This window comes from Cordyceps javanica, chromosome 2 (assembly GCF_051103115.1).
Source record: "Cordyceps javanica chromosome 2, complete sequence".
NCBI classification, from domain to species: domain Eukaryota; kingdom Fungi; phylum Ascomycota; class Sordariomycetes; order Hypocreales; family Cordycipitaceae; genus Cordyceps; species Cordyceps javanica.
Genome location: NC_139296.1, coordinates 3,189,048 through 3,213,906, shown reverse-complemented (window position 1 = coordinate 3,213,906; position 24,859 = coordinate 3,189,048). Strand labels below are relative to the sequence as shown.

Genomic DNA, 24,859 nt, shown 5'->3' with positions numbered 1-24,859 from the left:
TGCGTGTCGTGCTGCTATCGTTGCTAGGTTATTCTGCATTTACACTACAGCGAATCAGTCATTGTCTGACCAAAGACCCGCCCGCGCTTTTCATATTGATCAACCCTCACGGCTACTTTGACCTTGCAACTGACAACCCAGCTAATTTTGCTGCAAACGCCATACTATATTACGGCAAATTTAACAGGCTCAAGAGCAGCAGCAGCCGAGAATAATAGCTTACTTTGGCTTCCCAGCGATGCACACGCCGCCCCGCGGCCTCGCGCAGCATTGCATCAGCTCCCTACACGCCGTAGCGACAGCTGTCTGCGCGGCGAAACGGAGCAGAACCACCGCTGCTCCCTTACTCAGACTCAAGACCTCGCGCGCTATGGGCTCGTCGGCCGTCGCGAACCCGCGTGACTATGAAACCGCCCTGGCCAAGCTCAATCTGCTGGCGTCGAACCGCGCCGTCACTGCGCTCTTCGAGAAGCCACGACGAGATGGCGACGGTGCGGCGTCACCCTCGCCGCCAACGCCGCCAGCCCGGGACCTCAACGCGCAGGCGATTCCCGAGATGATTGCCTGGCTCCGCAGAGCCGGCTACGAGCCGCGCGACCTCGCCGCCATGCGGCACATCCACGTCGCGGGCACCAAGGGTAAGGGCTCCGTATGCGCCTTTGCTACGTCTCTACTGCGCGCCGCGTACCGGCAGGATCACGGTGACGGTGAGGGCGGCGGCGGGCAGCGGCGGCGGCAGCGACTTGTCGGCACGTACACGAGCCCGCACCTCGTCAGCCCGCGGGAGCGCATCGCCATCGACGGTGCGCCGGTGAGCCAGGCGGCCTTCGCGGCCGCCTTCTGGGAGCTGTGGGAGCGCTTCACGGCGGCGGCCGTGGCCGAGGGCCAGCCGCGGGAGCTCGCCGAGGGCCCGTCGTCGAAGCCCTTTTACTTTCGGTTCCTCACAATCCTGGCCTGGCACATGTTCCTGCAGGCGGGCGTGCGGGACGTGGTCATGGAGTGCGGCATCGGCGGCGAGCACGACGCGACCAACGTGCTGCCGCCCGAGGCGGTCTCGGCCGCGGTGGTGTCGCGTTTGGGCGTCGACCACGTCGCGATGCTGGGGGACACGGTCGAGCAGATTGCGTGGCACAAGGCCGGCATCTTCAAGCGCGGCGTCACGGCCTTCACGTCGGACGAGCGCGGCGAGCGGCCCGCCGTCCTGGACGTGCTGCGGCGGCGGGCCGCGGAGCGGGGTGCGCGGCTCGTCGAGGTGGACGAGGCGGCGGTGCGCGCCTGGGGCGGCGTCGAGAGCGCCCTGCGCGGCGACTTCCAGCGGAGCAACCAGGCGCTCGCCGTGCTCGCCGTCCAGCAGCACCTGGGGACCCGCGACGAGGCGGCCGGCACCGCCGAGGCGCTAGCGCGCCTCCCGCGGGACACGATCCGGGGCTTGCGGGAGGCGACGCTGCGGGGGCGCTGCGAGGTCGTCCGCGACGCGGCGCACGGCGTGGAGTGGCTGCTCGACGGCGCGCACACGCGCGACAGCATCGAGCAGGTGGCCCGGTGGCTGGCGCAGAGCCGCCGGTCCGCGGCGGGCGGGCCGGTGACGCTCGTCTTCAACCAGCAGGAGCGCGACGCGCCGGCGCTGCTGGCGCACCTCCTCGCGGACACGGCGGCGACGAAAGCGGCAGCACCGGCTTCGGCCAAGGGCGGCGGCAATGTCTTTTCCCACGCAATTTTCACGCGCAACGAGCAGGCGGCGGCGGACCACGATGGCGATTTGAGCGTGCAGGAGGCTCTCGCGGCGACCATGAGGACGCTCGCACCGAGGTGTGATGTACGTGTCTTTGACAACGTGCAGAGCGCAGTGGCGCAGGTCAGAAGGATGGCGACGGCTGGCCGCGGCAGGGAGCAAAAGGTGCTGGTCACTGGGAGTTTACATCTCGTAGGGGGTATCATGCGGGTCATTGAGCCCGACAGTCAATTGTAATACGAACACGTGAATACATGCATGTTGATGGCCAAATAGTTCTTCTCACTTGCAAGCAAATGTACCCGACTACGTTGCTCATCACGCGCGCGCAAACTACAGCGCATCCGCCTGTTCCAGAATACCAAGCGCGCCACCCACCAGGTGCAGGCTGCCCGTAATGTACGCCTGCACCGTGCTGCCCTCGGGCAAGCCGTCGCCGAGGCGGCGCGCGCAGTCGAGCGCCTCCTCGATCGTGGGGAGGACGCGCACGTCGGCGCCCGGGTCCAGCCGCGCCCACTCCTCGGCGAAGCGCCGCTGGGCCGTCATCCCCGCGACGTCCCGCGGGTCGACCTGGCGGTTGACAAAGTCGCGCTTGTAGCCCGTCGCGGCGTATGTGACGTTGGTGCAGAAGATGACGTGATCAAAGGACCGCGCCTCGGAGCCGATGGAGGAGGAGGATGAGGAGGACGGCGGCGATGGCTTCTTCTGGTTGGCGGCGCAGATGGATGCGAGAAAATCGACGGCCTCGGCGCGACCTTGCTGGTTGAAAATGAGGACGCGTGGGCCGGTGCTGAGAGGTATCGGCGTCAGTGTGTTTTGCACTTCGTAGGTAAAGCATGGGACAGGGCATACCTCTTTTCCGTTTCGCTGGCGAACCATCTGGCAGACACCTTGAGGCTGTCTGCCGTGTGCGCGCCGTCCACGTGCCATGTAATCTTGTCTTCGGCCTTGACCTCGCACCGACCGCGGAAGCTCGTCTTTTCCAGGCCGTTGACGAACTCCCGTGGGAGGCTCTCTCCGTCGGCGCCCTTGTCCATGCTGACACCGAGCTTTTCCAAGGCCGTCTCGGCCAGCGCAATCGCCAGCGAGGCGTTGCGCTTCTGGAACGTCGCCATGGGCTTGATCCGGACGCCCTCGAGGCGTGGGTCGATGGGCAGCTCCGTCAGCGCGACCTGCTTCTCCGCCGCGCGCGCGCGCAGCACCTCGGCCGCCTCGGGAAGCTGCTCGACGGTGAAGGCCGGGCTGCCCGGCTTCATGATGCCGGCCTTGTGCCAGGCAATCTTGGCCACGGTGTCGCCGAGGACGTAGACGTGGTCGATGCCGAGCGTGCTGATACCGGCGGCCAGCGGGCGTGGCGCGACGTTGGTGGCGTCGAACTCGCCCCCGACGCCCGTCTCGTACACGGCCACGTCAACGCCCTCCTGCAGGAAGGCGTGCCAGCTGACGAGCGTGAGGTAGCGCCCGTATATGGGCTTGCTGCCAGGCGCTGGTGATGCTGCCGCCGGGCCGTCCTCGGGCTGCGGCGTGGACGACTCGAGGCGATCCCAGACCTCGAAGAAGTACTTAGCGAAGAGCGCCTCGGAGATGGGAGCCGAGTTGATGCGGATGCGCTCCCGCACAGCGATAAGATGCGGCGAGATGAAGAGGCCGGTCTTGGCGGGAGTGTTCCCAGCCCGGCGGTACTCGGCCAGGATGGAGTCGACAAAGGCGCATGTACTGCCTTTGCCCTTGGTGCCGGCCACGTGAACGATGTTGAGTCGGTCTAGATCAGATGGCTAGCGGACGCGTAAGTAAGTTTCAACATTGCGCGGAGAGTCTGGCGACTGGGTCAGTCATACCGAGTAACCTATGCGGCTGAGATAGGTGCGCATCTCCCTCATAGAAGCGGCATCAGGCTTGACGCCCGCTTTGCGTCGGGCCTCGATTACTTCAAAAGGTGTCTGCAGGGAATTGAGAGCGTCAATCGCATCCTATTGAAAGCGTTCATGTCAGCTAAATGCACGTGGTTCCTCACAAGCAATACGGCAAAGTTTTTTACTCACGTTGTATGATCGGCTGGGTGTCGCCGATGTCGCCATTGTGCGCAAAGGCGGTGGTCGCGAGGCGAAGAGGTGCCTGACTATGAAAGAGAATGGTCGACCTGATACATTCTGCATCGAAACAGGGCGGCTGCTCGTGCGAGTCTCGGCCTACTTGCTGCGACAGCCAAAGTGTGCGGGCTTTTATTCACAAAGATAGGTTGAAGCTGCAGCGGCCTAAAACGGGTGCAGTTGAGGCCTCGGTGCAGTTAGTTAGCAGGTACTTAGCGGGATCGCGCCGCTGTAAAGGGCCCAAGACAACTGCGCCAGGTCTAACAGTAAGTAGAGGACCAAGACAAATTCCTTGCGCGAGGTAATTGTTAGTAGCTTGCAAAGTATCGCGATCAAGGTAAGAAAAGCAATACAATGTAAGTTGCGCAAAAAAAAAAATATGCGGCTCGTTTCCATGAAAACCAACGAACGCTGCAGCCAGTAAAATAATATGATTTTTCCCAGCGGGCGGCGCCATGCTCCAAGTGGAATATTCGCTACGTAACAGTTGTCAACTATCTTGTTAGTACATGCCTAGCGACTACCTTACCAGCTTACCTACAGTAACAAAACCATTGTTCCTGAAGGGGCCTACTAATTAATGCCCTAAGCAAGTTGGCAAGGTGGCTGAAAGCAGCTCCCGTGGCAGCGTGTAAAGGCTACTGGGTCACGGGCATTGCTTGGGAGGCACCTAGCTGCATCATGATAGACTCCAAGCAGCGGAGTATCGAAAACAAATATGTAAAAGTCTTTTGCACACTTTGGAATTGCCCTGGTCTTCTCAGAGGGACGATGGGAACTCGCCGTGCAGTTACTAGGGTAACTATGTTTTCCTCCATCGTTTCGGCAAGGCTCGGATCTGGTCACTCTCAATATACATGGAACAAGAATATCAAAGAAAATCAAAGAAAATCAAGCGTTTGGCTATATTCTGTCAACTAGCCAGGTAAATCCTCTACTTTCCATCAACAGTAACAACGCCAAACACCTTGCCATCTTCAATGGCGCCGACTTACACTTCAGCGCCCGGAACAGTCGTCCTCTAAGGAATCATATTTCGGCCGTCAAAACCACTCCATCATTTCTTTCGCCTGTCCATTTCTTCATCCCCTCAGCTATGCCTTCGGCCATATCCTCATCAAATGCCAGACCGTCACCTACAAAAGATAGTCGGGTCCGCCAGGTGATCCAGCTCTCCGCCATGGCCCCGTCTGGCGCCCTCAGTAGCCCGGTCGAGATGTCAACCACGGCCACACCATCGTAGCGACGGTTATGCTGGAGAAAGAATATAGTGGCGCTGCAGACCGAGCAAAAGGCACGCGTCACACCCTCCGAGGAATTGTACGTTTTGATCGTACCGAGCTTGAGGTCCTCGCCGATAACCGGCTCGATGACATTGGTGGGCACAAAAATCCAAGACGCGACTGGTGCTCCATTGATGAGCCTACAGTCGTCGCATGTATCGAGTGTGCCGTACCACTTCGTCGGATCGAGCGGCGACACAAAGCGCTTTGCGTAGTCGTGCTCTGCCATTTCTTTGGTCGGCCGAGGAATGGTAAAGGAGACACCGCCACAGTGACACTGAGCCCGAAGTCTCTCTTTTCCATCAGTGCCAACTTCAGGTTTGGGCTTCGGGGTCGCGGCGTTGGGCTGGTCGTCTTTTGGGTTCCAGGTGTTGAGAGCTTTGCCTTGCATGTGTGTTAGGATACTGGCCAGTCCGCCGTCTCCGGCAGATTTATTAAAGACATGTGAGGTGATTTTGACAATGCTGCCACCATGCTCTTTAAATATTGATGTTGCCAGCGTCCATCCCCCATCATCATTCCCAACGGCGCCCACATGACAGCCGCAAGTAGAGCACGACTTTGGAGTGTATCCGACATTAGGTATCTGGTACGATACCAGGCTGTCAATGCTGGAGGGCGCAATCCACTTTGGCCCGACACCTTCGCTGAGGTTGGCATGCATATTTGCCAAAGTTCCGGTATTATAGCGGCATATGCTGCAATGGCACAAGTAGGCCTTGAGGGGCAGCTCTGCAACTGGGATGTCGACTGTGAAGTGTACGCTGCCACAGTAGCATTTTGCCTCTACTGTACGTGTTTCTGTGGCTGGTTCCATGTTGGATAGGAAGCTGCTTCGGAAAAAGTGAATAGGAAGAGGGGATACTAGAAGGTTGGCGATTCCATCGTCTTATAAGCACCAGCCTTGCTTCACCTTTAGCCTGGAGACGGACTTGGGAGGCGTTCCAGGCGTGGGGGCAGCTGAAAGCCTGACCGTGAATTCCACAGTCGACATTGTTAATAAAAAAGAACGACTTGTCATTGGTTCGTCGGATGGCATTGTATAATGATGATCCTTCTCATGCCCATACTTTGTAGGATGCTTGTTTACCCTTGGAGCTGCTTTGCCGCACGCATTACTTCTTCTCGAGTAGTGTTCATGTTCGTTTGCTCTGCCTGGCTGGCACAGGCTGTGGCGGCAGCGCGATCCGCTTTTTGCAACACCAAAATGGCCCCCACCAAGCTGGCGAGCGAAGCATATTTTTTTTTCTTCGATTCTTGAAGCTCTGACATACGCCTGAATATTTATTCGCTTTTTTTTACGCAACATGGCGGCGGCCTCACAAGCGCCTCTCGTTCACGAGACGCTCGCCGATATGGATAGTCATATTGCGCGTCTCAAGGACAAGGCCGAGGAGCAACGAAAGAGTCTACAGCATTGGCAGACGTGGGATGCCGAGTACGAAGCTCTGAAGGAAGAGGTGCAAGCCCTTACTGAGTCTCCGACTGTTGAGGAGTTACATCAGATACGGAATGGTTTCGATGGCGAGTTTCTCGTTGGAAAGGAACTTGATGAGATTTTTGGTCAGCAACAGCGCTCTCGCGACCAAATCGTCAATGTCCTGGATCGACGCATAGACTATGTCGGCCAAAACGTTCGTAGTTTACAGACACAGTTGGAGAAGATCGAACTCGAGATTATGGATGCCGATGCCTCCAATGAACAGGGTGCTGTCGACGACAATGGCCCTCCCATCACTGAAATCGTCGAAGAGTTGGATGAAGAGGGCAACGTTCTGTCATTCCGCCTGAACAGGCCCGGCGAGGCCTTGCCCCGCGTCAAGGCAGCACTTGAGAAGGCTGGCATAGACTCCCCCTCCCTAGCATCCTCTTCGAAGCCACAGCAAGATTCGGGCAGCGCCAACCTCTCACAGAACCAGTCCACAAAGAAAGTCAAGGAGTCTCTACCGCTACCCGCCGAGCCAGAGCCGGCCCAGGAGGTGATACCTCCGGTCTCACGGATGGCCCAGCGCGTTGACGGCATCATGAAGACCGCAAAAGAGCAGGAAAAGATAAGCAGCCAACCTGCAATGATCCCTAAAGATGAGGATCCCGACGATGCAGCCCTTCGTCAGCAGATGCTAAAGTATAGCATGGGCGAGATGGGCGCCGTAGTGGCTGAACTCAACCTCGAAGAGGACGATGACGACGATGATGATGATGATTTCGACGATGAGGAATGGCTGGAAGGCGACGAGATTGACGATGATGACGATGATGAGGAAGAGGATAAATACGGACGTTTTACGGGCCGCATGATTACTGACAAATACCAAAGACGAATGTTGGAGCTCGAGACCAAATTGGGTGTCAAGTCTCGCTTCACGCAGAAATTAGAGCAAGAAGCTGAGGAGAGGGACTCAGACGACGATGACGGCGAAGGTATTGGCCGGATACGCATTCAATCGCAGCCTAATGCACCCTCAGTCTCCGCTTCCGCCGCACCCACAAGATCAATTGTCAAAGAGAGGAGTTCCTCCGAGAAGGGGCCTAAAAAGGGTGTCCGCTTCGCCAATGAACTTGATATTGCTGAGGCTGAACCAAGCTCTACTCTGACTGAATCCAAGTCGGACAGTACAAGTGTAGTTGAGCCCATGAGTGACCTCATCGTGGAGCGAAAACCGACATCCAAGCCTACAGCGACCCCGCCAGCACAACGGCCGTCGCGATTCAAGAAGGCTGTGGCCGGCGCGCAGACATCACCGGGCATTCCCAAGGGCCCCTTTGACGTGCCCGCATCCTTTCTCTCAAAACACGAACGAGAGGAGAGGCCGGTCCCCACTGGACCGGAAGGCAAGACCATCGCCGACACTCTCGTCGAAAAGGGCAGCGTGTCACGGCCCGCGGACCCCAGCGAACTCGACGACGACATGGTCCACATGGGCGTTGCAGAGGAGCACCAGCGTCTGCGCAGCCGCTTTATTCGGCGCGATGGTGAGGGGTTCCTGAAAGAACAAGAGGGGCCTGTCCAGCCGCTCGACGAGACCGAGGGCGGTAGCGAGCGCGTCAGCCGCTTCAAAGCCGCTCGACTGTCTCGCCAATAATACACTACATACACATGCATCATGGCGCAGGGTAAGGGTTTTTTATTATTTTCTGGGAATATACATTCGGGGGCTCGGGGGGCGCAATTTGATCACTTGTTCTCTTGGGAGTATGTTCTCTCCTTCGCGTCTCTTCTGTTTTACATTTCCTCCGTGATGTGTTGTGCTCAACTTCTCTTTGGAACGCCTTATACACATGTGTATGCATGTATTAACAAGGGTTTGCAGCACATCCTCTGCTCACCCTTGCCGGGCCAGTTCCTAGATCGAACAACTACGGGCTCTCTGATGCCAGGTATCCGAATTCCATTCACCCTTTTTTTATGGTTCTGGCTATTCGTTTCACCCGTGACATACTCCGCTGGCCATTTGGTCGCTCACCTTGACCGTCCCTGTGGGCACATAGGTGTAGGGTAGGGTGGAACGCGTAGAAAAAAACATAGCTATAACCGGTGATTTCTTTCCCATAGTGTAGGCAAGCATGGTGAGTAATGTCTCCATGTGTCCTTTGTCCCATGCCATGTGATCTTGCGCCTACCCGAAAACCAGGTTGTTCACCCCATCAGCGAGGGCCCTGGAGTTAGAGATCGATAGTAACCATCGAAGCAAGTCCCTGTCCACAATATGCTCTGCTTGGAAAACGTTGTCCAACATGCACCTTTCTTATTGTGAACCGCTGGCGAAAAAAAAGTACGAAGCTTCAAAGCAAATACGCGCGAGACAGGTTCTGTACAAAGAGATAACAAAAAAAAAAAACAAAGTATATACAATCAGAAAGTGCTTCTGGAGGCAAAAAAGCGTGATCCCGCCCGGGCTCGAACCGGGGACCTTCTCGGTGTTAACGAGATGCCATAACCAACTAGACCACGGGATCCTGTGGTATTTGATGGAAGACCGTTGCCTAATTACTACTATGATATCGACCGAGAAAAAAAAAGAAATAGTACGTGAGCCAGTCAACATGGGCCACAGTTCAAATTGAGTACACAGCTTCCTACGATGTCTTCGAAACGGATTCATTCATTATTTCGCATGAGATTCATATAATGTACATACATATATTCTACACTCCGGCCTTCTTCGGAAATGACTACTCTTGGCTGGCGCATTACTTTGGCGTTCCTTTGTCCGCAAACTGGGTATTCTACTTGCTGCCCTTGCCACCGCTCCAGAGCGCTGACAATGTGTCGGTCAGCGTAGCCTCTCCTGCGGCCTGACGCACCTCTCTCTCCTTCTTCCTGGCGTCCATGATATCCTTGATATTCCTGGCCACGTCCGCCTTGGTCTGATAGTCGACCCGTAGCGCCGCCTCCTCCGCCTCGCGCTCGTCTTCGGGCAGCTTGGCCAGGGTGTTGTGCCACGTCTTCTCGACATCCTCGGCGGGCGCTGGTATCGGCCTGGACGGCTTGGGAACGACGGAATCGAACACGGGGATCGGTAAGCCCTCCTCCTTGGCCTTGGCGACGGCCTTCTCGTGGTCCAGCATGCGGTTGAACAGCTTGTCGGCGTGCATCTGTATGTCCTCCTCGATCTGCGGGGGGCGGTCAATCACCGAGCCGTATCCGAGTGCGCGAAGAAATCTCTATAAGGAACAAGTAAATAGAGCTGGTCAGTTGCGTGCTCTGAAAATTGATGTGGGCAAGTAGCGGGGCCGTCTCGTACCGATTGCATAGTATAACAGCGCTCATACCGATGAACTTGGTGGCGGCACATCTGCAGTTGATCGGACCAGCTTCCGTTCTTCATGCAGTTGATCCATTCTTCTTGTTGAATGGCGCAGTTCTCCATGGCAGCGATGCCAATCGCTTGCTTGCGCTCCTTGTACCCATCGAGAATCTTCACAAGCTTTTCTTGCTCCGTCGTGGTCTCCTCTTCGATTTGCGCGAGCGGTCGGTAATTTTTCCACAGATGCGCATAGCGTCCATCTTGGTATAGACTTTCTGAAGGTATGCCACCCTTTGCGCTGTCTGCCGCGGGAGCGGTGCTGTCTTGCGGCGGCGCAGAGGTCGAGGGAGCTGGCCCTACGGGCTTTCCGTTTGACGTGGTGTATTTGACTGGCGACTCCTTGTCTAGAAACTCGCGGAGCTTGGGGTCAAGATTGCTAAGGGGGTCGCTCGAGCCCCCTCCTCCGAATATTGACGGCAGCCAGCCCATCGCGAATGCCGGGGCGGGTTAAACTCAGGTCTGCTCAGGCGCTGGAGCACCCGCTTGCAAGTCTGGAGTCTAGATTATATCTAGGCAGGAGTATGGATTTTACCCACACTGTGATACGCACTGTACACGGCCATCTGTGTATACACTTCGGAATATTCTCAATGGCAAGCAAACTCTCGACATCAATTAGTTGCTATTGATTTGACAAAGCGGCTTTCAAATTTCTAAGCTGCACAAATACGCTGCTAAGTGTCAAGGGGCAAAGGCTGATGTGGTTCTTTTTGCACCCATTGACAGTGACGCAGAAGTCGAATTTACAAGTGTATTGACAATGCGTCGCAATTGTGAAATTCAGTTGTCGTCGAGGTTATCGCATATTCCCCTGCTCGGCCAACTTCGGGCATTTCTGCCAGTTGTCACATCGAGTGCGCTCCCATTGTCACAGAACATGATCCAATTCCATTCGTTAATCTTTTTAATTTTTGATTGCAGTTACCATACAATCGTGTAAAGCAACTTCCGGTGCCCAACCCTACAGCGGGAATTTCCCATCCCTCTGTTGTTTATCACGCCAAAAAATGCCACAACATAAGCCCAAAATATTTTAGAACTTGGAGAACTTCTTAACAGCCTTGCCGGTACGGGGAAGAACACGCAGAACGTTGAAACGGACCTAATCACAGCCATATTAGTACTCGGGATCGTCGGCTGCGGCGTTGCTCGAACGGTTGCATCGGTAACGTACAGTCTTGCTCAGGGGACGGCACTGGCCGACGGTGACCTGGTCACCCTCCTCAACACGGAACGCGGGAGAAACGTGGGCGGCGAGGTTCTTGTGGCGCTTCTCGTAACGGGAGTACTTGGGGATGAAGTGAAGGTACTCGCGGCGGATGACGACGGTACGGTGCATCTTGGTGGAAACGACGGTACCGGTGAGGATACGGCCACGGATGGAGACGAGGCCAGTGAAGGGGCACTTCTTGTCTATTGCCAGAATTAGTACAGCCGCTCGAACCATACAATCGACGTTGCATTTCCATTTCCGCTCCATAGTCCAGAGTTGCGGTTCGATGTGTCGTGTTGTTTTGGATTCGCTCGCCATCATCGCTCGTCGTGGAAAATGAAGCCGGCACTTTTGCTGTCGCACGTACCAATATAGCTGCCCTCAATGGCGGTCTTGGGGGTACGGAAACCCAGACCGACATCCTTGTACCATCGTCGTCCGTTCTTGCCGGGTCTGGCGCTCTTGGCCTTGGTCTTAGAGTTAAGGAAGATGTGAGGCTGCTTCTGGAAAGCACGCTCCGACTGGACGGTCAACTCGGTCGCCCTGAGGTGGGAATAAGTCAGTAAAACGTTGTTGCGAATACAATTGCCGTGCGCTCGTTCGGTAAATCTCACATCTTGAATGATCCTGCGCCTGGGGATTGTCGTTACAAGAGGACGTGTCGTTTGGGGATGGGGGAGAACAAGGTCGTTAGATTTGCGCTGGATGGAGGTGTAGGGCATTCGCGCACCAATTTTTGCAACTTTCTTCGCACCTTAGGGCTTGCAAAATTTAGATTGGCTGGCTAGCCGAGCGCTATGATTGGTTGATCCATCACCCCACGTGATGAAGCGAGGCACGATATCATCACGTGACTCGACAGCTGTTGCGGAATTGGGTGGATTGCTCCTGTTCAAACCGCCCCCCCACCTTGAATCGGTACGTACCTCTTCATACTTCCAAAGCGGGCCGAAAGTAAACAAACGCGGGTTGGCGCGAAACGTCACTTAGACGGTTGGCAGCTTACTATGACTTTGGCCGGTCGTTCATGCACATCGTTCGGCGCGTTTGCAACCTGCATCTTGTAATAACGTCGCCAATATGTCTTCACCTGGTGACGCCACAGTGCCTGCTACAAGACGCGCGAGAAAATCGTTTGGATCACAACATGATATACGTAAAGCTAGGGATAAAGAGAATGCGACAGTCGACGTCGCAAGCGAGCTGGCTGCCAGTCGCAAATCGAGAAGCAAAAGCATAGGGCCGGGTGGTCTGGATAGTCTAAAGCCTGGAACAGGAAATAGGAGAGCAGTATGTGCACAATTCCACCCCCGAAGCATAAAAATTAACGTTGTTCAGTCAATTGCCGCCCCTCGATCGATTCTCAAGCCGCGTGTGTCGGCCATTGCTGAGATTCCGACACTGAAACCCACGAAGCGAGCATCTAGCGGAAGCGATGATACATTACGCCGAAGGTCTCCTCGAAACTCGAAGAGTAGCGAGTTTATGGCATCTAGGATAGCGTTGCGTACCGAAGACGAACAGCAAGTGGCAGCCCGCGAACGTGAGGAGCAAGAACGCCGAGATGCTCGGCGAAAATCACTCGCGAACCGAAGAGTCTCTTTCGCTGCAGAAGCTACCCTTCACACTTTTCATGATATAGACATGCAAGACTCGACCGCCTCGACCGACTATACATCACGTACCTCGTCAAATGTTACAGGTAGTCACTACCAGGCGACCCCTCAGCAACGGCCTAACTCGGAACCCAACACGACTGGGTACGAGGATGACGATGATGCAACTTCTGTTCTTTGCAGCGACGATTCAGAGCCCGCAGATGGCGTGGAAGAAGTGGAGGACGCGGAGGAAGATGAAATGTCCAATAGCGATTCTGATGATGGAACGATGATGACAATCGATACAGAAGAAGTCACTGGAACCACAGTTGCATCAGATCGCTCAGCTCCATTTGATGATGAATCTTCGACACTCGAGGAGGCACTCAGACTTGCTGCAGAGCGAGCAGGCACGCAGCGTCTTGACGACTACCACGATGAGGAACGTGAAGAGGCTGAAGAAGTCGAGGATGATGAGGATGAAGAAGTCATTCCATCCTTTGGATGGATCCGGAAAGATACACAAAAGCAGAGCGCTTCAGAAAACGGCTCGAAGCCCACGGGTGCGACCCTCGGCTATTCAAATGACGAGGTTACTGAAGCTGGAATCGAAATGGACATAACTCACAACATGGGACGCATCATCAGACCAAATGAAGCAAGTGAGTCTGAAGACGAGGCGGAAATGTCAATGGATGTTACCAAGGCTCTCGGGGGCATTCTGCCTGCGCAGTCTCCGGAAAGCAGCCCTATTCGAGACGTGCCAAATGACACCCCCCAACGAGATGAGGCGACAATGGAGTTTACAGCAGCGCTGGGTGGGATCCGTTCCGTTAGCCATGGAGATGCCACAGATGATTGCGCCAGTGACGAAGAGATGTCTATGGAGTTTACAATGGCTATGGGGGGTGTTCTCAGCAACGCTAAACGTAAAAGTATTGACGTCGCGCGCCGACAGACTCTCAACCAGCTGGGAGAAGCAGATGCGACTATGGATATGACAGCTAGCGTTGGGCGCATTTTATCCAAACAACCTGCTCACGATAACGCAAACGATTCTCAAGGTGGTGACGATGACACAAGTGCTGATATGGACCTCACAGGAGGCATGGACATGACTGCAGCCATCGGAGGTATTTTGAATAGCCAAGGACGACGCAGCCTTGGTAGACAAATAATGGTAGAAGAAGCAAACAAGCCGAACAGTTCCGGAATTGGCATTTTGGATGTCATTTCGAAACAGTCACCAAGGCGAAGATCGTCTCGCAATGCTGTGTCCGAAAGCCCCAAACTCAGCGCCGAACTGCTTCCGTTACGAGGTAAAATGCCGAGCTCGGAAAAGCAGAGCACAACACGAACCAGAAAACAATCACTTTCTCCAGCGAAGCCATCCCCGTCACAGTTCGTTCGAGCGGCGCGCCAATCACATGGCCATAGCCCTCAAAGTCCAACAGCTGCGCGGAGGAGATCAAGCAGGCTAAGCGCTGCCAAATCTCCCACTGAATCTCCCTCTGCTTCACCAGCGAAGACCTCGAGCAATGTAACGCCAGTGCCTCGTCGTAATCTCGAATCGATGAAGCAAATCTCTGGAAACTATGCCACGCCGGAGGGTCGCCGAGTGTCGGGCATTGGGGCTGATCGAAATGGCCTGGGGTCGCCGCGAATTACCGAGGTCTTTGACCGCAGAAGCTCCATCGGGGACTCTGCAAGCAAATTTATACCTGGAAGCCGTTTGATTTCATTTGAAGACCCCCAAGCTCTCTCCAAAGAAGTTGACAATGAGCGAAGTCGCGATGAAGAACGCGAGCGTGCGATCCCGAGATTCAGTCGCCATGACGAGGATAAGGATGCGACTCTCAACTTGAGAGAGATGATTGACAGTCTAAGTCCCACTCGAAAGCCACTGAACGGACGCAAGAGTCTACACGTTGGTAGTGCTAGAGGCTTGCTTGGTAAACGGCCTGCAGAGCTCGACGATGAGGACGCAGAAGACAACGACGGTGTTAAGCGCCTCCGTGGTCATCAAGGTAGTCCCGTCAAGAATGTTAGACTACAGAAACCAACAAAAAGTGGTGGCATATCTGGCGATATCTCTGGATTTCGTGGTAAGATCGCTGCACCCGATCTGCACCACAGTCTTTCATCGCCATTGAAAGCCACGCAAGCGACCACGCCTCATAAAGAGGCACTGTTAAATATGAGAACAAATCACACTGTACATGGAACAAATATCGATCCTCCAGAGAGGAGCCACCTAGCGGAAAATGACAGCGATCGAATCGATCTACAGGATTTCTTAAACATGATTTCTGTTCGCTTCATGGAATTACAAACGACGAAACGACGACACACTACAGCTCCAGGAACTCTGCACGATGGCACTACTATCGATGGCAAGGATGACATGTCATTGGAACGCTGCGTGGTAGCGAGTGCGTGCACTGTGCCTATGCTTGAACTGTATCAACATTCTTGCCGCGAACTAAAAAAATATATATCGGAAGGCCGACGAATGGTCAAGGAGATCGAGGCAGATACTCTTGAAGACAATCCGCCATTGTTTCAAGAGTACATCACTGCTGCGCCCGATGTCAAGGCCTTGATGGATAACCAGTTCAAGAACGTAAAGACACATGCTCGCCTGCTCAGCAAAGCAATGTGGTATGAATGGAGAATGAAACTCCAGGAAGGTCTCAGAGAAGGACTGGTAAAGATATCTAATGACATGGATGGAGATTACCAGGCCATGCAAGAACAGATGGATATGCTGGAATCAGTACTACCTGAGCTCACAAGAAGCCATGATGCACTTGAGGAGGAACGCGAAACTCTCGAAGAAGCCGCTAGAGAAATTGCCGATTGCGATCCCGAAGAACTCAGTTCCGCCCGCCAAGAACTCGCTTCTCTGGACAAGGATATTGAAGCGAAGAGGGAGCTCATCGCCAAATTACGACCGCAGATGGAAGCCGCCCAAGCTAGTAGTGAATCATTGTCATCTAGGAAAGTTAGCTGCCTAGCTGACATCGCACAATCAGAGAAGGTCAGGGAAAATTGCCGTGGCTGGAGTAGTGCAGAGGTCAATAGTCTCAAAGGTGAGGGGTGTTTCAAGGCCGGATGCATATACGTTTGCTAACACGACTGATGTAGGGCGGGTGAATGCACTTGAAAAAAAAATGGGATGGGCGGTGACTGGAGTCAACGGAACGGCTCTATCCATGGCGTACAGGCGTGAGATTGAGATTGTGTTTGATGTGAAATCATTTCAACCGGGCGGTCCCAACTCACAGATCGACCTGTGGTATATTGCTGATTGCCGAGAAAAAGACCCTCAGCCGCGCACAGTTGAGAAGGACTTTTTTCTACAGTGTATTCGGGACTACATCCGAGCGCTGCAACAGAGTTCTACCTCCATTCCTGAGCTGCTTAACGTCGTGCAACAATCGTGGGATAGAGCGACGAAGGTCTCGTCTCAAATCCGGCGCGTCAACTCCACATTCCCAACGCAGGTTCGGAAGACGTCTGATTCGAGCATCGAAGTTGTCGCGTCACTGCTTGTAGTACCTCTGCGTACCAGGGTACAAGTGACCCTGGAATTCCAGAACCAGAACCTGACAAAGGGACTGGATATGGATATAACCTCGTCAGTAACAGTTGTTTACGGAGAGCATTTCAACGTGAATAAGATCGGGGAATTTTTGACATCAAGACTTGGACGACAGATGGGGGCGATGGAGGAGAACTGGAGCGATATTTTTGTCGAGTTGCATCGGCGTTTAATCGCTCGTGGCAGGAAACAGTAGCTTCAAGCCAGAGTGATGTACTGTGGCCTAAGTGCGACAGTTTAGAATGAGGGTTTTTGGAAAAAGGATAGGATATCAATCGACATCGGATGGCGCTTCGAATTCTTGGGCATCGCAGAGAAAGGGGAGTTTTTGCTTTTGCAGCATTTATGCGCTTGTTCTTCAGCCTAATCTGCTTCTTGCAACCGAATTTATGTTTTAACCAGTGCCGACAAAGCAATCAGTGTGCTGGCGTAGCACGAGACTGCGAACTACATGTGAACCGTGTTGTCGATGCCGTTAATCTAATGTGAAAGCAACTGATCAAGACTGATTCTCTCACACTATTTATTGATGGGATGAACGTCTTGATCAGCAAATAGAGCTGTGCTGATAGACTATATTGGAAAGTCTGATCATGTCCGTAGGCTTGCTTCCCCAGGCGTAGCCGCCTTCATTTCCACCATATGTAGCACGAAATCGAGCCATGGCATGGACCGTTCTGCTTCGAATTGATGGCCATTCTCTGTCCTCCCCGGCAATCTATGAGGCATTTTCACTGTGCCTCGCTGGCTCCGTCGTACCGTACGAGTGGCCAGTGCAACACAGCAGAGAGGCCTTGTTCGTTGTACGCCGCAGTATTGGAACTATTCGTTTTCCAGTGTCACGGGAGATGAAACGAGAGAGGGGTTAGAAGGGTCACAAGCCAGGATCGGGTGAGGAAGTTGGGAACTCGTTGCCCCCCCAAAATGTATATAAAGGACAAGGGCGGCCGCCGGAGGCCAAACTTCGCTTTATTCTTTTGCCTCTATACATACAAACAAATCTAGCGCTCCGTTCGCATGACATTGAATCAGCACGATACAGTCATCCTCATCAAAACGGAGCGCTCAATTCAAACGCTGTGACTCGCACTCGGATCGGCATCTCTTCGATCACGACGTATGTACAAGCCACTTACACCAGCCTTGATATGCATTCAAACCTCTGCACCTTCTGTTTCGCCCTGCGTTTGCAAGAACACACCTGCCCCCTTCAATACCTACATCAATAACATGTCTCGCGTCCGTGTCTCATCGCCTGAAAGCAGCTTCTGCTGTTCTCAGCCTCCTGGATGAACTGTTCGGTTGACCACCTTGCTAGGTACTGCAGGACTCCCCCTTCGAGTACCATTTGACTGCGGTATCTCGGCCCCCCTCTTCAAGAAACACTTGCGTGTTGAGGATAAACAGAGCAAAAAATGGGCCAAATAAACGGCATTTTTGCTCTGCACTGGAGTGTAGGGACTGCGGCACTATCGGGCGGCTTCCAAAACGAACGGCTCCTTAACGGCTGGAACAGCCTTTGGGATGAAGACGAGGTGGATGCGTACGACCACCTTACCGCATCCACCGTCGAAACCATGGACATGGATCTGGACGGCCCCGAATACTACATCGAGCTCGGAGCTCCAGAAGCACCTATGGCGCTGCCGGAGTCTGCTACCTCAGACAGCAGCATGCGCCCACAACCATGGCAAAGCTGGTACTCGACGCCGCGCACAGCATTGTCGCCATTGCTCGCAAGCACAGAAGCGTCGTCGGGGGGCACATCGGCCTCGCACAGGCACCGGCGCCGCCACAGCGACAGCGGCGTCGAGTTTGACGCGCTCGTTCGACCACAACCAGGTGGTCTGGGACGGATGCTGGACCAGAAGAGGGTCCGGATCGACCGCTGGCGATCGCGGCGGCCAACGCCCAGCGATCGTGGCGCGACGAGACGACAGCGACTCCAAATGACGCCTAGGGAGTCGCACGTCAACAAGTCACCGCCGCGGTCGCGGCGCAAGGCGTACGGATATCGGCAGCTGGATCTGTGCCTGAGCCGGATCGAGTGGCTCGAGCCGATGCCGGGGCTCGCGGCGGCCGACGGAGGTTGGCTGGGGGTTACCTTCTGGGTGGCGGCGGCCGTGGGCATGGCTAACATGCAGCAGGTGGGAGGCGTGTAGGATCAGGGTGATTTGGAGTCCTGGAGTACTCCGAGAACTCGACGGCCCTGGAGGCAACCATGCGCCGGGAGCAGAATCTGCTGTTCGTGCCAGCGGCTAGGCGCAAGAGAAGGAATCATCTGTCTGTTTATGTGCTTATTTTTGCTCGGCTGTGTTTGGAGTTAGCGGAAGATACCCAGGAAATCATAAATCGAACTTTGCCTTATATTTGAATTAAACCTTTGTATCATTATCATTGCGTCATTTAGTAGTCTAGCTATCTGCTTTTGACTTTCATCCACCCTTTGGACTCTGCCCTCGGCGGCTGTGGCTCAACAGTAGGCAGCTCCTTGCCATTGTGAACTCCAGCAGCATCGTCTACTTTCCAAGCATCGTCATCCAAGAGCTCCCAGTCAGGTGCTGATGATTCTCCCAGGATTTTCTTCTTTAGCTTGTCCGCAAGCTTCATTGGACTGGGCAGTTTGAAAGTCCTGACCAGCTCGGTGCCGTCGGCCCCGGCGAGAGCGTAAAAAGTAGTGCCATGAGAGTAACGGCCTATCCAGCTCGGAGTGGCTTCTTCTTTATTTGAGGTTGGCTTTTTGTCGTCAGTTGTCGCATTTGTAAGCGGAGGCCCTTGAAGACATGAGCTGACGAAAAGGCCGTAAAGATTTTTGCCCATATTGCAAATATCGTCAAAAGAGCCCTTGTCGCCTATTGAAACACCCTGCGAACAACAGAGCCAAGCAATATTGTAAGCAAGTAGAGTGACACCTTCGAGAAAGAAGGAAAAGGCGGCGGGATTTTCCTTTGCAAACTGACGCAACGGCTTGTCAATGTACAGTGGGCGGGGTGTCGGTAGATGCTCAGAATCTGTCTGCTGTGATTCATTTAGTATTGTGGTGGCGCCTGGTGTTCCAGGAAATGAGACACGCCCGTGATGGTAGGAGCCAGCGAGGTTGAAGATGGTCGGTCGTGGATAATCGCGGTGAGGAAGGGTGATCTCGGCTGGCAGGCGTACAGCGAGGTAGTGAGCGATGAGCATCAAAATGTGAGATGTATGAGCAAGTGAAGTGGAGATGGTTTCTGGTGTTTGTGCTGCGCGTAGATTAGCATGACGTGAACTACTGGGCAATTGGGATTGTAAATAAGGTACATTCAATGTCTCGTAAATCGACGACAGGAAGTTTGCCAAGCATATATTCATAACGGCCAGAGCCGCCCTTTCTCGTTCTCTTCAGGCCATAGAGTTTGACAGCTTCTCTGCATAGAAAGGCACGGGTGCCGGCCATGTCCTCTGCGCTTTGAGACCAGCGAAAGTTGAACATTTGCGTCGACTTTTCCACGTCGCGCTGGTCCTTGAGGCGGCAATCGGAGACGCCGTGAGAAGCAGTTGCGAGCTGCGAGCGGCGGGCAGAGATGGCGGCCCTTCTTTGGCGTATTTCTTCTTTTGCATCTCGAATCTGCCGTCGAACCCTGTCTGCTGAGTCGAGAAGTTGCCTGGTGCCAGCGTCGGCTAGAGTTTGGGCAGCTGCGCTGGTATCGACGGCCTCGGTGCCGTCCATTAGGGTATTTATCTCGCTGCGGAGACTTTCATTTTCAACAAGGAGCTGCGAGTTTCTGATGCGATCGCTGTATATGTAGTTTCTAGCGTCCACAGGACAAAGAAACGGCAACTTTTGGGCATCATGGCCACGCATGCAAACATAGCAGCTCATGTTGCGGGCGGTACCTGTTGCTGCATGAGCTATTGAGGATGCGATATGGGGGCTGAAAATTTATCCTGCATCACTGCTGTATCTGTTTGCGATGTGCATAGTAACAGAGTGAGATGTCAGAGGTTAAAAAAGCAGAAGCGCTGGTGATGCGAGACGGAAGCGGGCAGATGATGTTCGTTTGAATGAGTCTCAATGTCACGCGCGGATGAACGTGGTTGATGAATGGTAGCCTAGGACCAAGCAGGTTCGACCCATGTAGGTACCTAGACAGGTGAAGGTGCTTGTTCAGGTACCTCAACCGGAAGTTGGGGTTGGACTACTGGCCTCTCGACCTGGTGCGGGTCTCGCTCAGCGCCGTCAACGGAGAATCAGAGCAAGTGCAGTGCTAAATTTTGTACCCGAGGCTGCTGAAAGGCAGGGACTTGAGCGGCGCAATGAAGAACTACTAACCTACCTAGGTGTGTACCTTACTTAGCTGGTTGGCAGGGCTGGTCACAGGTACCGTGGCACCTAAAGGCACCGACACATGGGCTGCGCAGACAAGGAAGGCGGTATCGCGTCGCGATTTTGTCCCTTCGTCCACTACAACGCATCTACCCATCTAGTGTGCCGCTGGACCTATCATCGTCGGCCCCTCCAGCCGAGCTGCTGCTAACAAGATTCCTGTGTCGAATTCTTCTCCATCAATTCTTAATATGGCAACACCTCCAGGTGAACCGAACGGCATCGAAGACCATGTTTCGGACAAGGATGACCCCCCACGCATCAACGGTCATACCAATGGGCATATCGACATGAACCATGCAATGGTTTCTGAGAGCCAATCGTCGGAAACGTCGCGACATCAGCTACCAGATCCGCCATCGCCAGAAGCCTTGGAGGAATTGCATGCTTTCGACTGGGAAGACTTTGAGTCTCGCTATGAGGCTGCTCTGCAGAAAGCAAGCGAGGAGGAGGCAGAGATCCTGAAGGAAGCAGAGTCACTATCAAAAGTACGTGAAAAGTAGAATGTGTACGGATGAGCTGAAAGTTGACCCGTCGTTAGTACTTCCGAGCCTGGGCTACTGCTGCATCTTCCCATGATGACGTTCGAGCTGTGAAGCGTTTGCAGACTAGACAACGCTTTGTCAACCTGTCCGAGGAGAAACTGTCGCAGAAGCAGAAGCACTGTTCGTTGTTTTCAAGGGACACTGATAGGATTCGCCCGCTAATCTTGCGATAGACGTCGAAGTTGTCAGGGCTTTCGAGAGCGCGTTGGCGCTGCTCAAGTCCAGCTGACAACGTGCCGCACCAACAGCCATAATGGCTTACTTTCTGATCCCTTGCGTTGAAGATGTACCTGATGAAGAATATCCATTCATCTGTACCTAAATTACCAAACATTTATTTGGGACCTTTTCGTATGCACAGCTACCTGGTCAGTCACCACGTCGCGTCTGCTATTCAAAGTGGGGCACGTGACAATTCTCGTTGGCTGCTTATTAGTCTTTTTTCTCCTGGCTGGCTCCTCTGTGAGCAACCCAGGAATGTGTGCGGCGGCAGCGGCAGCAGGATGCCAAATTTTGATGCGCAGCAGAGCAATGCATTTGAAGTGCCGAATGTTTTACCTGTAAGCCACTTGCCATTTAATCTATCCTTTTGGGAGAGACTCGAAAACTAACTGGGCAAGAATGAACTAGTAGCATTCCATGATGCTCACTTCTCTACCGGAGCAGTGAGCCACTTCCAGCAGGAGTTTGTTTCGCCAAACCCTCACACGACTGGTGTCGACGCTGAAGCTGGAGAAGACTTTGAAGACGAGGACGATTTGGGCTACTATGGAGATGGTGTGAAACGTACATTGACAGACGCACAAATCGAAATCTTTCGCCATTCGGAGCTTCGAGAGCTTGAGCGCGCCAAAGAAAAAGCATCGAAGCAGTCACAGTCGGGAAACTCCCGCGAAGAGAAGCATACATGCTGTAGTCAGCCCAGTTCCACCGGTGGCAACAAAGCACGAGACGGAAAGAAGGGCAAGAAGACGTGGAACAAGCAAACCAGACGAGAACCGAAGCCTGACTTGCGGAAACGGACATGGGACGTCGTAGAAGCAGGACTGGACTCGCTCGATTATGATTAATGAAGGACAATGACTTTTATGAATACCCTCGAGGTCATCAGGTAAGCTGGCTTTTCTCGTTGTTGACTTGTTCATTTTTGTTAAACGGCGTATGATGAAAACCTTTGTATCGTCATCCTTAGTCAGATTAGCGTCAAGGGCCAAGGAGTCATGGCTTCTACCAATGGCGAGGTTCGAGGATGCTTAGAGGACGAGACATTAATCTTCTCTCTGACGCCAGAGAAATGCTCGATGATTTATGTTGGAGCTGCTTAGAGGAGAGCTGCGCTAACGTGCGAGTAGGTTTTGTATGGGGTTGGAGTTTCGGGTTGGCCGAAGATGGCCATTGACGTGTGATGCTGCCTTGTCAGCTGGAGGATTTGAATTTTTTTTTTCATGTTGCACCGCGAGGAAAACCAATGAATATGATGAACTGTGTAATTTTGCCCTTGAATGTATCCCTCGTAAAAAGCGCTTGCCATCTCAATATGTGAGGTGCAAACACGTCTGTCCTCCCAGTCTCCTGCCTCTAAAACTAGGCGCTCCCCAGCTCGCCTCTAAGCCTGCTTTTGGCCGCCGTCCACATCCCACCCAACCCAGCCAACCCAGCCCGCTAATCCAGATTTTGCCCGCTTCCAGACCCCGACCATACCACCCAGCGTCAAACACAACCCTGTGTTTTTGGCCGAATCACCGCCTCGCCATCCTGCCGCCACCCCTCGCCTGCCCATCGTTGCTTCATCGTGCCATTGCACCCTTCACCAGCCTTTGCCTTTCCATCGCGTCGCGCCGCCTGCGCCGCCTCCTTCGCCCACGATGGCGCGCGTCTACGCAGATGTCAACTCCAACATGCCCCGCAGCTACTGGGACTACGACAGCGTCAACATCAGTACGTTGCACCGTCTTCCACCGCCATGCCGACGTGACCCAGGCTTTGTGCTAACTCAGTATCTCAGGTTGGGGCGTTTTGGAGAACTACGAGGTCGTTCGCAAGATCGGTACGCCGCTTCCCTCCCTTGTCCATCGACGAACCCCCCCAAAATTGCAAAAAATAAGAATAAAATAAACCCCGCGTGCGCTGGGCCGACGCGCAAAAATTCCGAAACGAACCATTTTTTGACATGTTCCTGGTTTTGCATTTTAGGTCGCGGAAAGTACTCGGAAGTTTTCGAGGGCATCAACATTGTCAACTACCAGAAATGTGTCATCAAGGTCCTGAAGCCCGTTAAGAAGAAGAAGATCAAGCGAGAGATCAAGATTCTCCAGAACCTCGCAGGCGGTCCCAACGTCGTTGCGCTGCTCGATGTCGTGCGCGATTCGCAGGTAAGCTCCGATACTGGGCATAATCTCAACGACCAGCCGCTACCTTTTGCGTTCCCAAGTTAACCAAGCCACCACCATCGCCACCAGAGCAAGACACCCTCTCTTATCTTCGAATACGTCAACAACACCGACTTCCGCAATCTGTACCCCAAGTTTAATGACCTCGATGTTCGCTACTATATCCTTGAGCTCCTCAAAGCCTTGGATTTCTGCCACAGCAAGGGCATCATGCATCGCGATGTCAAACCCCACAACGTCATGATTGATCATGAGAACCGCAAGGCAAGCTCCCTGCAAACATGCGTCGTAAGCTGCCGTTCTGTATTTGCTAACCCTATCTTCAGCTCCGTCTCATTGACTGGGGTCTGGCTGAGTTCTACCATCCTTCTACCGAATACAACGTCCGAGTCGCATCCCGTTACTTTAAGGGACCCGAACTGCTGGTCGACTTTCAGGAATATGACTACAGTCTCGACATGTGGAGCCTTGGAGCCATGTTTGCCTCCATGATCTTTCGCAAGGAACCTTTCTTCCACGGCCAGAGTAACACAGACCAACTTGTCAAGATTGCCAAGGTGCTCGGCACCGATGAGCTCTTCGAGTATCTTGACAAGTATGAGATTGAGCTTGACGCCCAATACGACGACATCCTCGGCCGGTTCCAAAAGAAACCCTGGCACAGCTTCGTCACGTCGGAGAACCAGCGCTTCGTGTCCAACGAGGCCATCGACTTCCTCGACAAGCTACTACGCTACGACCACCAAGAACGTCTAACCGCCAAGGAAGCACAGGGCCACGCCTACTTTGACCCGGTTCGCGACCCCGATGTGTTTAAGCATAACCTCGCGAACGCAAGCAACGGCGCACCGTACAAGACCTCTTGAATGATGCGCGCTCAATTGCTCCTCTTTGGGATAGTACATGGCATTTGCCAGAGAGCATGCCACCCACCACGAGGAATAACATGTACTTGATCCTGCAGCCGGCTCATTATCAACCAGTGAGCAGAAGCATTCGATCTCTTCTGTAACCCACAACACCGTCTCCTAGCTTTCCTCTTCACGAATCAAATAAATGGGAAATAAGAGATACATAGCTTGCTATTCATTCCATCGACACGAGCACATTACAAAACTGGAGCACGTCTGCGTGTTACGGTGAGGAACAGATAAACACATAAGGCAGACAAACAAACACCGGATTTCTTGTTTTGGGGGCAAATTGACGCGAATCTGGAGCGAAACATGCAGGATT

The 24,859-nt window shown here is 53.8% G+C and overlaps 12 protein-coding genes and 1 non-coding gene across 13 annotated transcripts; 7 read left to right on the top strand and 6 right to left on the bottom strand.

Moving 5' to 3' along the window:
• Window positions 1-238: 238 nt before the first annotated feature.
• V2A60_003454 (Mur ligase) lies at window positions 239-1,969 on the top strand (the record flags this gene model as incomplete). Its single annotated transcript, XM_083254788.1, has 1 exon — window positions 239-1,969. The coding sequence occupies one exon, from the start codon at window positions 239-241 to the stop codon at window positions 1,967-1,969; it is 1,731 nt and encodes a 576-aa protein (XP_083110914.1).
• A 96-nt stretch (window positions 1,970-2,065) lies between these two features.
• V2A60_003453 (Mur ligase) lies at window positions 2,066-3,810 on the bottom strand (the record flags this gene model as incomplete). The annotated part of the gene is made up of 4 exons (XM_083254787.1): window positions 2,066-2,522; window positions 2,585-3,507; window positions 3,571-3,702; window positions 3,775-3,810. The coding sequence occupies 4 exons, from the start codon at window positions 3,808-3,810 to the stop codon at window positions 2,066-2,068; spliced, it is 1,548 nt and encodes a 515-aa protein (XP_083110913.1).
• A 1,041-nt stretch (window positions 3,811-4,851) lies between these two features.
• V2A60_003452 (Mss4-like protein) lies at window positions 4,852-5,769 on the bottom strand (the record flags this gene model as incomplete). Its single annotated transcript, XM_083254786.1, has 1 exon — window positions 4,852-5,769. One exon carries the CDS (start codon window positions 5,767-5,769, stop codon window positions 4,852-4,854), a length of 918 nt encoding a protein of 305 aa, XP_083110912.1.
• A 643-nt stretch (window positions 5,770-6,412) lies between these two features.
• Window positions 6,413-8,188, top strand: V2A60_003451 (Prefoldin subunit-domain-containing protein; the record flags this gene model as incomplete). The annotated part of the gene is made up of 1 exon (XM_083254785.1): window positions 6,413-8,188. The coding sequence occupies one exon, from the start codon at window positions 6,413-6,415 to the stop codon at window positions 8,186-8,188; it is 1,776 nt and encodes a 591-aa protein (XP_083110911.1).
• Window positions 8,189-8,988: 800 nt separating this feature from the next.
• On the bottom strand, window positions 8,989-9,062 carry V2A60_003450. Its single transcript has one exon. It is a non-coding gene; the product is annotated as a tRNA-Val (tRNA).
• A 270-nt stretch (window positions 9,063-9,332) lies between these two features.
• V2A60_003449 (uncharacterized protein) lies at window positions 9,333-10,342 on the bottom strand (the record flags this gene model as incomplete). The annotated part of the gene is made up of 2 exons (XM_083254784.1): window positions 9,333-9,770; window positions 9,851-10,342. 2 exons carry the CDS (start codon window positions 10,340-10,342, stop codon window positions 9,333-9,335), a joined length of 930 nt encoding a protein of 309 aa, XP_083110910.1.
• A 604-nt stretch (window positions 10,343-10,946) lies between these two features.
• Window positions 10,947-12,060, bottom strand: V2A60_003448 (40S ribosomal protein uS17; the record flags this gene model as incomplete). Its single annotated transcript, XM_083254783.1, has 4 exons — window positions 10,947-11,015; window positions 11,088-11,326; window positions 11,494-11,669; window positions 12,053-12,060. 4 exons carry the CDS (start codon window positions 12,058-12,060, stop codon window positions 10,947-10,949), a joined length of 492 nt encoding a protein of 163 aa, XP_083110909.1.
• A 146-nt stretch (window positions 12,061-12,206) lies between these two features.
• Window positions 12,207-16,524, top strand: V2A60_003447 (uncharacterized protein; the record flags this gene model as incomplete). The annotated part of the gene is made up of 4 exons (XM_083254782.1): window positions 12,207-12,416; window positions 12,465-15,702; window positions 15,760-15,816; window positions 15,872-16,524. The coding sequence occupies 4 exons, from the start codon at window positions 12,207-12,209 to the stop codon at window positions 16,522-16,524; spliced, it is 4,158 nt and encodes a 1,385-aa protein (XP_083110908.1).
• A 1,219-nt stretch (window positions 16,525-17,743) lies between these two features.
• V2A60_003446 (uncharacterized protein) lies at window positions 17,744-18,490 on the top strand (the record flags this gene model as incomplete). Its single annotated transcript, XM_083254781.1, has 1 exon — window positions 17,744-18,490. The coding sequence occupies one exon, from the start codon at window positions 17,744-17,746 to the stop codon at window positions 18,488-18,490; it is 747 nt and encodes a 248-aa protein (XP_083110907.1).
• Window positions 18,491-18,746: 256 nt separating this feature from the next.
• V2A60_003445 (Atg4 domain-containing protein) lies at window positions 18,747-20,184 on the bottom strand (the record flags this gene model as incomplete). Its single annotated transcript, XM_083254780.1, has 2 exons — window positions 18,747-19,564; window positions 19,623-20,184. The coding sequence occupies 2 exons, from the start codon at window positions 20,182-20,184 to the stop codon at window positions 18,747-18,749; spliced, it is 1,380 nt and encodes a 459-aa protein (XP_083110906.1).
• Window positions 20,185-20,879: 695 nt separating this feature from the next.
• V2A60_003444 (uncharacterized protein) lies at window positions 20,880-21,462 on the top strand (the record flags this gene model as incomplete). The annotated part of the gene is made up of 3 exons (XM_083254779.1): window positions 20,880-21,176; window positions 21,230-21,353; window positions 21,407-21,462. The coding sequence occupies 3 exons, from the start codon at window positions 20,880-20,882 to the stop codon at window positions 21,460-21,462; spliced, it is 477 nt and encodes a 158-aa protein (XP_083110905.1).
• A 274-nt stretch (window positions 21,463-21,736) lies between these two features.
• On the top strand, window positions 21,737-22,303 carry V2A60_003443 (DUF3807 domain-containing protein; the record flags this gene model as incomplete). The annotated part of the gene is made up of 2 exons (XM_083254778.1): window positions 21,737-21,793; window positions 21,854-22,303. 2 exons carry the CDS (start codon window positions 21,737-21,739, stop codon window positions 22,301-22,303), a joined length of 507 nt encoding a protein of 168 aa, XP_083110904.1.
• Window positions 22,304-23,098: 795 nt separating this feature from the next.
• V2A60_003442 (kinase-like domain-containing protein) lies at window positions 23,099-24,489 on the top strand (the record flags this gene model as incomplete). The annotated part of the gene is made up of 5 exons (XM_083254777.1): window positions 23,099-23,171; window positions 23,239-23,280; window positions 23,427-23,605; window positions 23,693-23,911; window positions 23,950-24,489. The coding sequence occupies 5 exons, from the start codon at window positions 23,099-23,101 to the stop codon at window positions 24,487-24,489; spliced, it is 1,053 nt and encodes a 350-aa protein (XP_083110903.1).
• Window positions 24,490-24,859: the final 370 nt, after the last annotated feature.